General features: G+C 47.8%; 1 protein-coding gene across 4 annotated transcripts in view; it reads right to left on the bottom strand.

Moving 5' to 3' along the window:
• The window catches only part of SPATA13 (spermatogenesis associated 13), a 46359-nt gene extending 32997 nt beyond the window's left edge, over positions 1–13362 (bottom strand). For 3 of the 4 annotated variants that reach the window (XM_032208055.1, XM_032208053.1, XM_032208056.1), the window contains exons 1-2: positions 13306–13362; positions 9628–11415 (exon numbers count right to left, since the gene is read on the bottom strand). In XM_032208055.1, the coding sequence (XP_032063946.1) occupies positions 9628–11256 (1629 nt within the window). In that variant the 5' untranslated portion in view covers positions 11257–11415; positions 13306–13362. Of the gene's footprint in view, positions 1–9627; positions 11416–11694; positions 11928–13305 lie in introns of those variants that run through there. The other variant, XM_032208054.1, reaches the window with a different exon arrangement.
• Between the last annotated feature and the right edge of the window lie 3146 nt (positions 13363–16508).

Here is a 16508-nt window from a genome sequence, read left to right as displayed (position 1 = left end):
TGAGGGAAGGACACGTCACATGTCATCTCCTAATCTGCTTTTTACACCCTTATCTTGAGCAATAACATTTGCAAAGAGAGGACTGTTCTGCTTCTGTAGCACTCCACCTACAGTAGCCTATCCAAATGACAGTGAGGTTTGTCTCTGCTGTGCAATAAACACTCCTGAAGGACATATATTTTTAGGCTTAGCCCCTTAACTGCACTGAATAATAAACTAATAAAACAGAAAGGATAATCCTCTCCGAGCAAAATATCAGAGGAAACAAGACTGATAACCTTACGGTGCTCTAATTGACCTAATCAAGCAAGAGGGACCTGACCAAGAGACGCTGACTACCAGGAATAAAATACCCTGCGTGTAACTCATAGGCTCCTGTACTTAGTCACTGAAGCAAGTTCCACTTGTCACCAGGTTTATACTGATGTACCTCAAGTGATCTTCCCCTGATTTATCAAGAGAAATTGGGTTTATGTTCTACAATCTACAGACATGGGTATAGATACGCATGGCGCTTCATGCAGGACAAAAATCAAAACGTCATGCACTGACTCCAGAATTGTAAGTGCTGGTCAAAAAATTTCAAGCACTTTCAAGATTCCCAAGAGGTAAAGGTCTAATTAAAGCCAAGCCTACATTGAGTTTTCTGAAATTCACACCTGCTAATCTAGCGACAGCACAGGATTACCAATGCTAGCAGTCAAGATCATTCATCTTGTCTTTTAGGCTGCATCCTCATTCAGATGAGACTGCAACCACGAACAGATCTACATATTTATACCAATGCAGATGAATAAATTTCACCCAGACAGCCAAACGTCTCCAACAGTATTTGTTAAATTGCTGTATTTCAACCTTTTTTCTTTTTACTGCGTCATGCAAGTATGACACTGGACCTACAGGAGGCCTGGGCCATCCTGAAGCATTTGACAGCTGCTTTAAGGTATCGAGATTCAGCTCCAGGTGCCAGTTCTGGGTTGCTGTTTGAGTGTGCTCCCCAGCCCCCTTACAGCACCCACCAGGATGCCATCCCAGTGGCTGCAATGGCAGCTTCCCAGGCACCTGCACCACGGAGCCCGAGCATAGCTGGCCTGAACTGTTCCTTTGCGTGGCCCAGACTAATTTCCCAATCCAAATAAAGCAGCTTCAAGGGCTCGGTTCTGTTCCTGCTCACCACGATCTGGCATAGGTACAACTCTGCTACATTCAGGAGAGCACTGCTGCTGTTGGCATTCCCTGTTACTCATTAATACCAATGTAAGCAAGATCAGCATCAGGTGGTCAGGCACTAAAATCTTAACTTAGCCTTGGTAGCCAGATGAGAGCCAGTTTTGCAATTATTATTTGGTGTGTTTTATAAATTTGGCACCAAAAACTGCCTCCAGAGGGAGTGTTGTCCAAGGAGAGAAGGATAACTTTCCACATCAGAACAAGACCAGATTTATACAGTGCTGATAGTGATGTTTATATGTATACAACTTATATGGATGCAACTTATATCGCTGTAATTTGCCTGTACCTGAAATTGCATGTAGGCACAATTGCATGACTGGCACAATTATATCAATCAGGAGTAACGTCCCATACCAGACAGACACACCTGAGTGCAGAAAAAGCCCAAACTATAAAACTGACCCAGCACACGCCTGCTGCTGGTACACTTGCTGCACTGACAACAGACAAACAATCCCATGTGAGCTTCTGATAATGCAGTTATGCCAATAAACTCCCCAATGAGAATAAAATCCCAGCTCTGTAAATATGTTGGTGCCTGGGTAATACAACGGAGACTCCTTGCCCACCCAGCTGCATTCCTACCAGTACACAGTTGGATTTTTTATTTGTATTTATATGTCCTACTGACACAATTAATGCTTCCTAACTTCCACATACAGAAAAGGGGACAATTAAATTCCTAGAAATGTGTTTCCCATCTGTCTTCTCCACCTCAATTCCCACCACCTGCTTTTTTTTTTTTTTTTTTTTTTTTTCCCTTAGCTCCAAAAGAAGTTGCATTGCTTCTTGTTTTGGTATCTCTTTATTTTCCTGAAAACACTTGTGATGAATAATCAGTCCTGGTCTTCTGTAAATGGCAAGGCTTAAAAGCAGGTACTGGAGTATTTATAGGGAAAATTCACAGCAGTTGTGCTATTTCGTGTAGATATCTGTGTGTTTTGATTATGAGTACATGCTTCCATATGCATTTGGGAGTCCATAAATAAAATGTATAAACTTATGCTAACAATGACAGCTGTATGTCAGCATTATAACAGTGACTATTACAGAGCTGACATTTCTGTGTAACACAGGAACTGCCACTTATAACACAGGAATTGCCAAATGCTCATAACTCAGCAGTAAGATTAGAACGGATTTTTCAGTCCATATAAGCTAGCAAAAATATAAAGGACCAAGTGCTCATGACCTCGTGGTCATAAATAATTTTATCACCTTCACTTAACTGAGTAAAAGTCCAGGCAGAGTGTCTCCACCCAGGTACATGATAAAAGGTAACCTTTGCACTTTTTCTGGTTGCTAAATAGCAGCTGGGGAACACTAGTTGAAGATCATTTATCATCACTACTAACTGAGGTTAAAAGGTTGTTTTATGCTTCATGGACATGATCAATATTGGCTCTGAAGTGGGGCTCTCGAGTCCTTCTACTTCTAGGCAGGTGTTAAAGGAGCAAAGTCCCTCCCACTGTAAGCAAAGAGCAGGTCTGAGACCACCTGATGGAACTGAACAGGTACAAGTCTGTGGGGCCCAATGCCGTGCATTCCAGGGTCCTGAGGGAACTGGCTGATGGAGCTGCCAAGCCTCTCTCCATCATGTCTGAAAAGCCCTGGCAGTCAGTTGAAGTCCCTGGTGACTGGAAAAAAGCAAACAGCACTCCCAGTTTTATAAAAGGTCAAAAGGAGGACCCAGGGAACTACAGACCAATGAGCCTCACCTCTGTGCCTGGCAAAATAATGGAACAGATCCTCCTGGAAGCAATGTCAAGGAACATGCAGGACAAGGAGGTGATCACAGCCAGCATGGCTTCACCAAGAGCAAATCATACCTGACCAATCTGGTGGCCTCCTACAATGGAGTGACTGCATCAGTCAACAAAGGAAGACTGACCGATGCCATCTACCTGGACTTCTGCAAGGCTTTTAACATGGTCCCACATGACATCCTGATCTCCAGACTGGACAGAGATGGATTTGAAGGGTGGACCGTTCAGTGGATAAGGAATTGGCTTGAAGGTCACACCCAGAGAGTTGTGGTCAATGGCTCTCTGTCCAGGTGGAGGCTGGTGCTGAGTGGTGTCCCTCAGGGATCTATCCTGGGACCGGTGCTGTTTAATATCTTTAGCAATGACACAGACAGCGGGTTCAAGTGAACCCTCAGCGAGTTTGCAGATACCACCAAGATGAGTGGTGCGGTTGATACACCAGAAGGAAGGGATGCCATCCAGAGGGACCTGGACTGACTGAAAAAGTAGGCCCACATGAAACTAATGAGGTTCAGCAAGTCCAAGTGCAAGGTGCTGCACGTGGGTTGGGGCAATCCCAGACATGAGCACAGACTTGGAGAAGAACTCATTGAGAGCAGCCCCGCAGAGAAAGACTTGGGGGTTCTGGTGGACAAAAGGCCCAACACGAGCCACCAGTGCGTGCCTGCAGCCCAGAAGGCCAACTGCATCCTGGGCTGCACCAACAGAGGGATGGGCAGCAGGTGGACGGAGGTGATTGTCCTCCTCTACTCTGCCCTGATGAGGACCCACCTGGAGTGCTGCAACCAAGGCTGGAGCCCCCAGCACAAGAAGGATGTGGGGCTGTTATAGCAGGTCCAGAGGAGGGCCATGAGGATGGTTATAGGGCTGTAGCACCTCTCCTGTGAAGAAAGGCTGAGAGAGCTGGGGATGTTCAGCCTGGAGACGAGGATGTTCTGGGGAGACCTCATTGCAGCCTTTCAATACTTAAAGGAAGCTTATAAAAAGACAGAGGCAACTATATTTTTCTTCATGGGCAGACAGTGATAGGATAAGGGAACATGGTTTTAAACTAAAAGAGGGGAGATTTAGATGTTAGTAGGAAATTATTCCCTCAGAGGGTGGTGAGGCCCTGGCACAGGCTGCCCAGAGAAGCTGTGGATACCCCATCCCTGGAGGTGCTCAAGGCCAGGCTGGATGGGGCTTTGGGCAACCTGGTCTGGTGGGAGGTGTCCCTGCCTATGGGGCTGAGGGTTGGAATGAGCTGATCTTTAAGGTCCCTTCCAACCCAAACCACTGGATGATCTATACAGATAAGCCATACAGATACAACCCCAAACAAAACTTGACCATATATTTCTACGGCATTTTTAATGCTGGCTTACTTCATTTAACCTGAGCCTTGAAAGCGTGCTTATCATAATCAAAAAGCCTAATGCTTTCCCTGTGAGCAATGTGCTTTACAAAGATTACTGAGTTCACCTTCGTAACATTCACATTTCACAGATAAGGCGCAGACACAAAGCACTTCAGCAATTCAAATCACACAGGAAGCACAGCTGAGCTGGAAATGACCAGAGGATCTCGTGACTGTTCTTCGGCCTGAAGGATTTCCTTCGTCCTCTCCTCTGTCATTTTACTCATTTCCAAAACCAAACGCAGCTGGCAGATTTCTGACGGGCAGAGGGCAGTTTGCAGAGACATGCATTTGCTTTGCAGAATAATCTCATCAGACATACAAAATGCAAGAGGGCTAAAAACAGAAAACAGTTTTTCCGGTGTCTTGATCTGTGGGGATGATGCTCTAGTGGTATTTCACCTTTACTTCAGTATCTTAAATTAAAAGCAAGCATGTAGCATATAGTAAAGTAGCACTGATATCTTTAGAGTCTTTTCAGAAGATGTAGAGGCATTAACAGCCCCTAAATAATCCCTATGTCATTTCTAAATCAAGACTCGGGACAGCCCAGAGCATGTAGGAGGACTGAAAATACTCGTTTTCCTCTGATTTGGTCAAACAAACAACGTTTTCCAGGCTGCCTGTTGTCTCTGTAACATCCGCTGGCAAACCTCAAAAGCCAGCTGATTTGAAAGCTGAGCTTTCTGCAAACAAAGCCCAACATAAAAAGCTGTCAGCCTTGTACCCGTCTCTCCAGGAGGAGGTCCCCTGGCTCCCCTTCTCCCCACCCTTCCTGGGCAAAGCCTCATTGTCCTTGCCCAAGCCCAAGCCCAAGCCGCCGGCAGGTCCCAGGAGCGGACCCAGCCTGCAGCCTGCAGCGGGTGGAGCTGCCTTGGGCGACTCTCCGTCTGCAAACGATTACTTGCTCGAGCGTGGCAGGAGGGCGAGGCCGCTGCGGTTGAGCTGGGGCTCGGAGGAGCCGAGCCTGCTGTGCTCCACCATGCAGGGGGGCTCAGATGCAGCCCCCGGATGCCAGCGAGGGGAAGCGCAGGTGGCTCAGAGGAAACCCCACGGCTGCCTTCCTTTAGTGTGGGCATCATGGCCTCACAGCTTCAAAGGGTGGCTGAGGTTGGAAGCAACCCCTGGAGGCCCCTGCTGCCACCCCTGCCCAAGCAGGGACACCCAGAGCAGGCTGCCCAGGCCCACGTCCAGGCGGCTTTTGGAGCTCCCCAAGGAGAAGACCCCACAGCCTCTCTGGGCAGCCTGTGCCAGGGCTCCGTCACCCGCCCAGCACAGCAGTGCTGCCTGGTGCTCAGAGGGAGCCTCCTGGAGCTGGGATGGATGTGCAGCACCAGCAGGTCAGCACCATGCTCTGTGCACAGGGTGCCACTCCACAGCCAGGGGTATGATCACTACTGACAAGGGCTAGCCACTTGGCTGTGCCTAACCTGACCCAGAACCCTGATTCCTGTCCCCACTGCCTTTTTTCCCCTCTGCCTACCAGAGGATGCAGTGACAAATGACTGCAGGCTGCACTGAATGGCAGAAAGCTTTGCTGCAGCGAGTTGGAGGAGCTGCTGCTGTGACAGGAAGGAGGGCGTCCTTTGAGGGCTCCGTGCTCTATCATTTCAGCTCTGCAAGGCATGGCGGTTTCTGCTTTAGCTCTGCACACAACTGCTCTTGGAAGTCATCATGTGAGCAACGTGCAGAGGTATCCTGTCCTGTTTGAGGCAGCCCAGAGAGTTCAGAGCAAATCCAGCATCACTTGGGCTCATTGAAATCTGCAGATGAGATGCTGCTGAGCACCTCTGATGGTGCTCTGCTGCTGTCCCCAGGTCAGAGTGGCACCAGCAGTGACACCGGAGTGCTGGGACCCGCTGCGAGCAGTAAACCCAGTTTACGTTCCCACCCTTATTTACTTAATCCTTCCCAGTTTAGCAGATTTTCAGTTACACGGATTAAGCTGATTAAGCCACATTCCGAATCGCATGTGGATGACCTGGAGATGAATAAACCCAACGCCAACAGCTCAGGGAGCTGAGAGCAGCTGACCCTGTGAGGTGCTGGGCACTTGCAATTCATAGGAGTTCTTCCAGGAGTTTTACCCCCAAAATAAAGCCGTGTGTGCTCAATATTCAGAGCCCAGAGACTTGTAAGGAAATGACGAGAGCAGCAGCTCCAGCCTTACTGTGTGCTACCTCAGGTCAGCACTGCACAGGGCTGAGCTCTGGGGACCGCACGGCGTGGATGAGGTGGGACCTCCGACTGCATGGCACAGACATAAATGAGTCAAGAGATTGATCCTAGAGCATTTAAAGTACAATCCACAGATAAACTGGGACTCAGCCCTCAGTACAGAATTACCTCTTCGCTATAATCTATAATAATCTTCACTATAATCACTTAGAGTCATGCAGATAACATGTGTATTTAAGTAATAAAAGGTCTTGTGTACCATGAAGCCAGATGCCAGCAAGGCACCTTACACAGCAGGTGTTCAAAGAGCTTGGGAAACACTAGGTGACGTCAAATAATTCCTTGTTTTTTTGTGTTTTTTTTTTTTTTTTGTCCCAAACTGCGTTGTTTATGCAGCCTTAGTGGCTGCCATGTGCCAGTCCAAAGCAAAGGCTTTAAGGTTTTGTTACTTACACTGACATGGGGCTCTTTTTCAGGAAAGTCAAGTCCAAATGTGAAATGGTACTTAATGCAGGGTAGTTTCTGCATTTGGGCATGCACGGAGATGGACCAGGTCCCACTGACTTCATCTGCAGACTCTAATTGTCTGGACAAGTGGGTAAGGGAATAAAATAGCTTTGCTTCCAGCTACTGCAGCCAGTCCTTAGAGGAGAACATGTTTGAGCCTGGCCTTTCAGTACCTTGCAAGCTTTGTAGTGAAATATGTCTCCGAGCCACAGAGATTTTAGCAGCTATGCTGGAATACATACTGGCTTTTACATGAAATTCACATGAAAAAGAAGATGCATGGAATGTGGAATGTATGCAGATCTGTCCGTCAACGTGGTGTACTTAAGGTGCAGACAAAGTCTTTCAAGTTTTGGATTTGCGTTGCTCAGCATTACTCCTCAAAGGGTTGCTGAGAACGAACCAAGCACTAGAGTGTCACAGAAACAATTCTCTGGGTGGATACAGTTCTGTAACACAGGGATGTAAAGTTAAATTAAAAAATGAATTGTAGTGAAAAGTTCAAACCCCAGTGACCTCATTGTGTGAGTATGTGGCATTCACTGAAGAGCCCGCAGGCTGCATAAATTCCAATTAAAAAATACCTGGCGTCTTTGGTACCACGCTACCTCCATGCATGCTAGAGAGGAGGGGCAAAAGAACAACGACACCCTCAAGAGATGTGGAGAAGGTCTGGAGAGAAGACAGGGCAGTGCTTACACCCTTTGCACACTAAGACAGAGGTAGCCACAGTCCTGCACAGCTCCTGCTTCCAATCTGCAGCTACCACCACTTCCAAAAATGTAGCTGGAGAGCAGAGGTCTGGGTGCAGCTGCACCGTTTGGGTGGACACAGCTGTTTTGCCATGCAGCAGCACACAGACCACTCCAAGCAGCGCCCGTTTAGACAACTGAAACATGCTCACAAATAACCTAAAATACATGATAAGATAGAGAGAAAGTTTAAATTGCAGGCTAGATAATAACAGAATGTGGTGTTAAAACTAAAACTGCAGTAACTTTTACCCACCCAAGGCACACATTCATTTTAAAACCTCTGAAAGGCAGCACTGGTTTGTGGGGAACCAAGGGGAGGGACGAGCTGAATTTCTCTTGTGTCATGAGCCCAGATCACCACTAGATGGTAGATGAGGAGCATTGATTTTTCTTCCCGTTTCATTCCCGAGAAACACCGCTGACACATCAACCCCCAGGGCTTCTCACCTCTTTGGCAGTGAAAGCATCTCCTTGCCTACACCTTTATGGGAGAGCTCTGAAAGACGGGTGGGTGGCTGTGGCAACCCTGGGACTCTGCGGTGGGGAATGATCCCAGAGCCCCGGTGTTTGTAGGTACTGGGCTAGTTTTCCAACCTTACCACAGCCGCAGACAATAAACAACCTTGCTCTTCCCCAGCAGGATGGCAACATTGATGAGAATGGCAATAACTGCAATCTCCAGTCAGTTTGTAAAAAAAATGCCAAGCTTTTAAAGTTATATGGTTTCACGGACATAAGACTACCAAGCATGAGAGGCTGTAGTGTGTACAACTGCAACAATTACCTTTGTTTCTCTCAGACCTAAGGCATGCGACACATTTATTCAAACTGAGGTGGCTTGAAAGCTAAAGCAGTTTAATTCTGTAACTGGTTTTCAAGCAGACCCAGAGGGTTCCTAGCTTTGGTGCACGTTTCCCAATGAAGAACAAACCTCTGAGAGCTGCCTCACCCCAGGCAGCCCAAAGCCATGCTGCTGCACATGGCAGGGGCTGAGCCGTGCCATTTCCAGGATGTGTGTGCCTGCTCTTCACCGACACTGCCAAACCATCGGCACAGCTCCAGTGGCAGTGCTCACAGTGCCTCTCCTCCACAGGGCTTCAGGTTTATTGCTGCGTTTATTTCAGGGGTGCAGCAATGCAGCTGCCCTTCTGCTGCATGAAGGTACAATGACATGCTGGTGGCTTCCCCAACGCTTGAGCAGCAACACGCTCTGCTGTCCAAAATCTGCGGGCAAATATCCAAATAGCCTGCACTCGGCACGGCCACCAATGCACAGTGACAACTTCAGCAAGGACCGAATGTTTAAACCCCTACGCTGCACCTTTCACAACACACTGCCCTACAAACATCGCCCCGTTCTGCAAGGCTTCCACGGGAAAAGCGTTTAACATTGAATCAACACTGCTTCCAAGTGCACTGACTCCTTGGAGACCTTTCGGCTGGGAAGAAATACAGCCAGACCCTGCTCAGGCTAGTAAAATCTGACAAGCCCACATGACAAGCTGGTATAACTGCAGGGTGTAATAAACTGCCCTTGAAAAAACGTACGTGAACAGCTTGGCTGCCAAAACTTTCTTCGATACTAATGTACAAAGGAAAAATAATTTGATGTTAGCTTCCAAAGAGAATACATTAAAGGAAATAATTGCTGTCAGCATATTTTAGCAGTAACAAGCTGCAATAGTCATTAGCATTCAGGTTATTTTGCATTGTTCGTGCTGTTTTGCATTAATAAAGACAAAACCTGATGGGTAAATAAATAACTTCTAAACAATTTTGCTTTCTTTCTTACCTCTTCCTTTTTTTCTTCTGCACCAGGGGCTAAATTGAGGCTCAGCTGAGAGTGGCTGCTTATGCCACTGTCCTCGTTTCCATCATCGTAGTACACGGTTTGCACGGCGTCCTGGAAGCAGACAGGATTCCTGCCCAGCTTCTGCCCGGCGACCTCGCCCCTCTCCTCGCTTTCCATTGAGCTCAGTGACAGCGTGCTGTGATGGTCCGGGCACTGGAAATCCATATTGGACTTGACCTTCTCCACACTGGGGCTCTGAGGTTTTGGAGCAGTTGGCCTGACAGGAACGTGAGGATTTTCGGCTTCCCATGTAAACTGCTGGGCAGCTTTCGGTTCATCCGAGTCCGTATCAAACACTTCATTGGGAAACGGCCCGATGTCACTCAGAGTCGGTGACAAGCTCTCAGACTCTGGGAAACCTGAAGACGTCCTGAGGCTTCTGTCTTCAGCACCAGCTACATTCATCTCAGCCTCTTTATCCTGAGCAGCTGCGGGGCTCTGCAGGCAAGGTGTTCCTGGTGAGGAAGAGTCTGGACTAGATACCGAGGAGGTGCATCTCTTTCTGTCATGATCAGTGCTACTGGAAACCCTGCGGGAGTAGTCATCGTGCAGTCTGCTGTTCGACCTCGTTCTCTGGGACTGCTCGCTGGGAGAAGGAGCTGTGCTCTTAGAGCCATCCTTCTTCCACGCGGCATCTGCAACGTTGCTGACAAGCTTCAAAACTCGGTCAAAATCCTTTGCCCTGATGGGGCTCTTCCATCGCTTGGATCTCCTCTCAGGGTTCCCACTGGTTTTGTCTGAGTCAGCAGAAGCAGCACTCGCAGTCCTTGCTGGCATTTGTTTTTCATTTGCAGCCTTGAGGTCGGTCAGGTTTGAGGTGGACTTCCGTTTGAACGAGCTTTTCTTCAGGAAGTTTAAATTATCCGAACTTTTGCTTCTTCGATAAACGATCCTGTTGTTTTCAGAGTCTTTCACTAAAATCTCACAGATCTTTGGCTCCGCGAGGACGGGAGACATTGGCCTCGTGCCGTTGTGATGGCTCTGGGTTTTCTCTGCATCCAGCAAGTTGATGCGGCCGGCGCCGTAAGCCCGCCTGATGCTGCGAGAGCGGTGAGTGTTCCTCAGGAAAGACTCATCACTCTCCTCCGCATCAGAGCAGTCAGAAGCCAAACCATCCACTGTGCTCTGCAAATCCTGTAAAGGTCCCGAATAGGAGTACCTGTTAGTCTGAACTCTCACCACTGCCCCGTTTGAAATGTTCTTGCCTACACTGTTCTCATTTAGGATATCTGAGCATTCCCTTGCTTGAATCCCTTGGAGAACGGACGATTTCAGCTTCTTGAAAGACCCCATTTTCCTGATGGAAGACAGAGCATTCCACGTGGAAGAGTTGCCCATCAAAATCAGAGACCGAGGCCTGTCAGTGCTGGAATTCGCCCGTTTCCGAGGGGTGGAGAAAAAGCGCATGATTTTGGAAGGGCTGAGTTTCTCGTCCTGTATTTCCTCTTCGAGACCCGTGCCGGTGCTGTAACCCCCATTACGACTGACAGAGGTCGTCAGGTTTGGGGGCTCCTTGTTATCCATCACTATACAGGTGACGGTGGCGCCGCCATTCCGAATTGTGGTCATGCCCTCGATGCTGTACGCATGGAGGCAGAGGCTGGGGCAGCTCAAAGCCACGCTGCTGTCTCCAGCAGCTGCCCTCGCTGCCTGTCCTTCATCCGCTGCACCTTGGCTCCTCTTGCTTCCACGTTCGCTGGGTGAGGTGAGCTCCTCAGGCTGCACTGCCTGCATCAAGAAAGCAAAGGCGCCCGTTAGAGAAATCCCTGTGCAAAGTCCCCCACAAAAGGAAGTTTGATCCCCATTGTAAGACTTAAAGGCACACATGAGCTCAGGGAGTTCCTCTCAGCTGCACAAAGGTGTGTTACAGCAGCGAGGAGACGTTAATAACTCCCTCAAAGTACAACTGCGTTCGTTTGCAATTTAAGTGACCGGAATAATTTCAATACGTGCTTGTTTTCCTAAAGCTTAATAAGCTAGTGAATTCACTGTGATTACCACACCCACCTTGGTACACGAAATGCAATCCCCACACGCATGAAGAGAGAGAAAACCCTGACAACTGCAATCCAGCCTTCCTCCTCGGTGCTAAACATGAGAAGTTTTCATCCAAAAACCATCCCCAAACAGAGAGGACCGGCGAAGATTTTATCCTCCACTTGCTGCTGTGGTGTTCCCGGACCCGATCCATCCTCATCCACCCCAGGAGGCAAACCCAAGCGCTCCATCAGAGCACGATGCTGCCCTCCCTGAGCCAAACAAGACCCCCAAATCTGACAAAAACTTGGATTTGGAAGTGACTCCGAGTCCCATTGCCCTGCTTCAGGGCATCTCCAGGGGGTGCAGCCTGAGCTGGGCTCCTGAGGAGCTGCGGGGGGAGCCGTGGAGATGAAAGCAAGGCCGGGGGGTCGCGGGGGACCCCCCACAGCCCCCCAAGGGCTCTTGCCCCGGGGTAAGGGGAGGGAACAGCGCCGGAGGGAGCGAGGCAGCCCCGGCCTCGCCTTTGTCTCCGCCGGCCCCAAGTGGCCGCGGGGGCTCGGAGGGCAGCGAGGAGGAGGGGGAGGCCCCTGGAAACGGGGAGGGGGGCGAGGAGAGGAGGGGGGGGACCCGCGGCTGAGCTTCACCCCCCTCCCCGGTCCCCGCAGCCCTTCCCCCTCGGCAAGGCACAGAAAGCGGCGGCTCCGGGCTGCCTGAAAGGAGCCGTGGGGTTTTTGCATCACCATAAGAATAAGGCGAGCGGCCGGGGCAAAGGCGAGGCAAGCCTTGAAAGAGGCGAGTTTGGGAGGCGGTGGGTCCCTGCAGGCTCGTCCCTCCCGAGCAGGGCTTCACCAGGAGTTGTTGGGGCCGCTGGGGATAAAGGGAAAGGGATTTCCTCGCCTTGCAGCCCCGCATCGCCCCCATCCCCTTCATTCAAAGCGGCCCCGCCGGAGCCCGGCGCGGACAAAGGCACCGAAACCTCGGCCGGCCCTCGCCTGCCTGCACCCCTCGCCAATTCCACGGGGAAAAAAGAATAATAAAGAATAAAATAAAAATAAATACATAGGAAGAAGCAGAAGAAGCCGCTGCTCTCGGCGAAGTTGGCAGGGAAAGCGGCTTTCTGCACCTGAGCAGGCAGGAGGGGGGGGAAGCGGAGAGCACGGAGTGAAACGAAAGGAGAAGAAACAGGAGTGAGAAGAACATGAGAAAAGAATAAGAACGAAAGGAGAAAAGAATAAGAGTAAAAGGAGAAAAGAATAAGAATGAAAGGAGAAGATAATAAGAGTGAAAGGAGAAAACAGTAAGAATGAAAGGAGAAAATACGAATGAAAGAAGGAATAATAATAATGGAATGAGAAGGAATAATAATAAAATGAGAAGAAATAATAATAAATGCTAATAATTAAATGCTAATAATTAAATGATAATGATAATTAAACGGCAATAACAAATAATTAAATAATAATAAATAATTAAGCGACAGCATAAATAATTAAACACTGTGGTTTTTTGAAAAAAAAAAAAAAAAAAAAAAGCTCCCGGCACGCAGCTTTGCACCGACTTCCCCGCTCTGTCCCGGGGAAGGACGGTGAAGGGGGACGGGGGGGGGACACACTGCCGGTCCCAGCTCGGTTCCCTTACCTGGGGGGACCCGGGGACCCCCGGTGCCGCCGCCCGTCCCCGCCGCCTCCCGCATCGCTATGGCAGCGGCCGCCGCGGCGGGGCGGGGAGCGGCGCTCCCGGGCAGCGCCGGCCGGGGGCGGCGGCGGCGGCATGGCGGGGCGGGGAGGGGCGGCCCCGGGCTCGGCGAGCCTCCCCCCCCACGGCCCCGAGAAGGGGCTGGCTTCGAGGTCCCAGCTGTGGGAGGGTCTCTGCAGCCCCCCTGGGGTGCAAGGGCCCGCCTGCCGTCGGTAGTGAGGGGGGAATGGGGTTGGTGTGTGGAGGTTGGAGGTGGAAACGCTGGGGAAAAGGGCTTGGCAGGCTGCGAGGTGTGTTAGATAGCTGCACGTGGTGCCCAGGCTCTTTCTGTCCCCGAGCCGGACAGTTTTGCCTGCCACTGTTCCCCAAACATTAAGATCCCGTAATGCACAGTGAGCAGTGCCCATATGCTGCACAAAGAAGTTGTAGAGTGCCTTACAGCCCCGTGTCACCACTCCTGGCAAAGGCACGTAACAACCAGTACCCCGTACTCCAACAGTTTAACGTCTAAGAATATTCCTGCACGTGGACTGGACTTGTAGATACAACTAAAACACTTTAAATACAACTCAATTAAGAGGCACAATGACAACGGGGTGGGACAGACACCCTGGAGAAGTCGCAAAGGCCATCAGCCTGTCCTCCGAGCCTGGTGTGCTGGGACTCCGCACGCTGTAATTACCTCTCCGGAGCACAGCCTCTGAACGGCAAGATGTAGTTAGTGGATGAGGCAAACAAATGGGCTTAAGGGGTGTAGGTCAAATGAGGTGGCAAATAACTCTGGCACTGACCACAGGATTCTCGGGAAGCCAACAGTGCTGGGCACGGCCTGCCACCCGCCCAGGACTGGCTGGGCTGAGCTTCATGGCAGGCCTCTGGAAGAAGCATGTTTTGAAGAATGACTCAAAGGAGTGGGTGAAGTGGTTGCTTTATAGTGCTGGACATGGAGAAATGGAGATTCAGACTGGAAGAACTGACAGGGAACAACCTGGGGAAGTGTTCAAGTCAGTGTGAGCGAGAAGTATCTGCCTCAGATCTTGGGACAAGGAAGCGAAGGGGCTGAAATGGCTGAGGGACAGTGGGGATGTCTATGAGATGTTACCTGTAAAAGTGTTTCCAACAATTTGGCAAACTTGTCCCACAGCTTCCCTAGCATGTCTAGGGGGTTGTGCTGATCCCTTAAAAACCGCCTAGCAGAGCTACTCAAACTTAATTTTCAATGAATTTGTGTCCCTATGTTCCTGTACCATCCTTTTGAATATCCTTTTCAATCCGTAAGTCCCCTCAGAGAAGGGAACCAGTTCCCCCTGTGCCTTCTACCCACCAGATGGACAAAAAGACAAAGCAGAAAAAAGCCATGAGCTGGTGCTGAATCAAGGCACTACTTTGGGTCTTTCCTTTATCCAGCCAACAATGTTGAAGCTGAAGAAACTCTGACAACTTTGAGATCTAAATATTTGTCATAAATATACCTGAAATTCACCAGATGGTTAAAAACTGCTTAAGGAGACAGAAATGACAGGAGAAACTATTGAGAGACTAAGAACTTACTCACAAGAACTTAATTGCCTTACAAAACCAAGATTAAAAACTCACTTTGGGTAATTAGGTAAAATACAATTGTATGTTGCATTCCCTGAATGTCACTACATTAATGAAGGGAATATGTAGAAAAATACAATTATAGGAATAAGAGTATTCAGTCAGTTAATCTCTTGTTAAGTTACAAAAATTAAATATTGTAGTTGTCATCTTCTGAGACCTTTTTGTAATAGATATTTTACTGGTATCATGCTCAAACCTACTTGTCACTGTTGCAGCATCATCGAATCACAATCTTCTGTATGTATTCAGTGTGAAGCACACTAAAGGAGTGTGCTGTGTCTGAGGACAGGATTAACTTCCTGTACTGCAGACAAATAATTACCCAAATCTTTTCTTAATCTGAATTATTTTTTAAAGGCTGGGAGCTACAACTGTATTTAGTACTCAAGTGCAGTCACACCAAGGTTCAGTGAAATGATGCAAAACAAAGTTTATCAACAGGACTGCCACAAGAAAGAAGGCAGATAGATCACTCATCCGATTATAAACTAGAGCACTTTTCTGTATCTTCCAATATTCAAAGAAAATCAAGATAAAATGTTTCATTAAAGTTGCAAAAGAAAAGTTCATTAAATTAGTTCTGCTCTTCTACAATCCTAAAGGCTTTTGTACAATCCTGAAAAAAAAAAAAAAAAAAAAAAAAAAAAAAAAAAAACAAACCAAACAAACAAAAAAACTCCTCCAAATTTCTAATGGAAAAAAAGGTGCTTTTGAAGTGAAATTTACAGCTTTTTCCCTTCTTGAGAACATTACATATTTTCAAACATTCTTAGAGGAATATAACATTAAATAAGAACAAATGCATAGCGTTTTACAGTTTCCTCTGAAAAACTGAACTATAAACCCTGATACTTTTAGGCTAATGGTTTGACCCCAGATGAGTAACAGAGGATGCAGCTGACTGAGAAGTTGACCACATACAGTAATTTATGAAGAGAAGAACTCCAAGGGAAAAAAAAAAATGGGTTGGTATATGCATGAGATTTTTAATAATGACTTGACAATGGCCATCACACTTATTGCAACAAAAATGAAATGCTTGTTTCAGAAGCTCAAAGTCTGTAACTGGAAAGAGGTTTAATGGGCATGTGACAAGGAATGAGAAGGATTATTCTAAGTGTAATACAGGTGGGAAAGGATTACAAAAAAATGTGACATGGGAGAAAAAATATTCTTCATCATATTTAATGATAAAGAAACACCCCACCAAAAAAAACTTTTAATAGGTTAGTGATACCTCTGGCTTTCTCAGAATAGCAATGGACACATTCGTGTAGTAAGAAAATCATTCACTTAAATCTGAAAAGTCTAAATGAGAACGATTCTCTCTGCTTAGTTTATAAATTCTCCTTTTCAGTCCCACAATTTTATTATTCATTTTCTGGTTCATTTATAAATACTTTTTAAAAGATGATTTTAAAATAGTATTTTGTTTTTAAATGTACTCTTGAAAGAATAATGAAAAAGAGCCAAAATGAATAGTTTCAGGAAAACAAAATAAAAATATTTGTCGTACTTCAACAGCTATTGGGCAAGACTGG

Source organism: Aythya fuligula, chromosome 1 (assembly GCF_009819795.1).
Source record: "Aythya fuligula isolate bAytFul2 chromosome 1, bAytFul2.pri, whole genome shotgun sequence".
Taxonomy (NCBI): domain Eukaryota; kingdom Metazoa; phylum Chordata; class Aves; order Anseriformes; family Anatidae; genus Aythya; species Aythya fuligula.
This window is presented reverse-complemented; position numbering and strand designations above follow the sequence as displayed.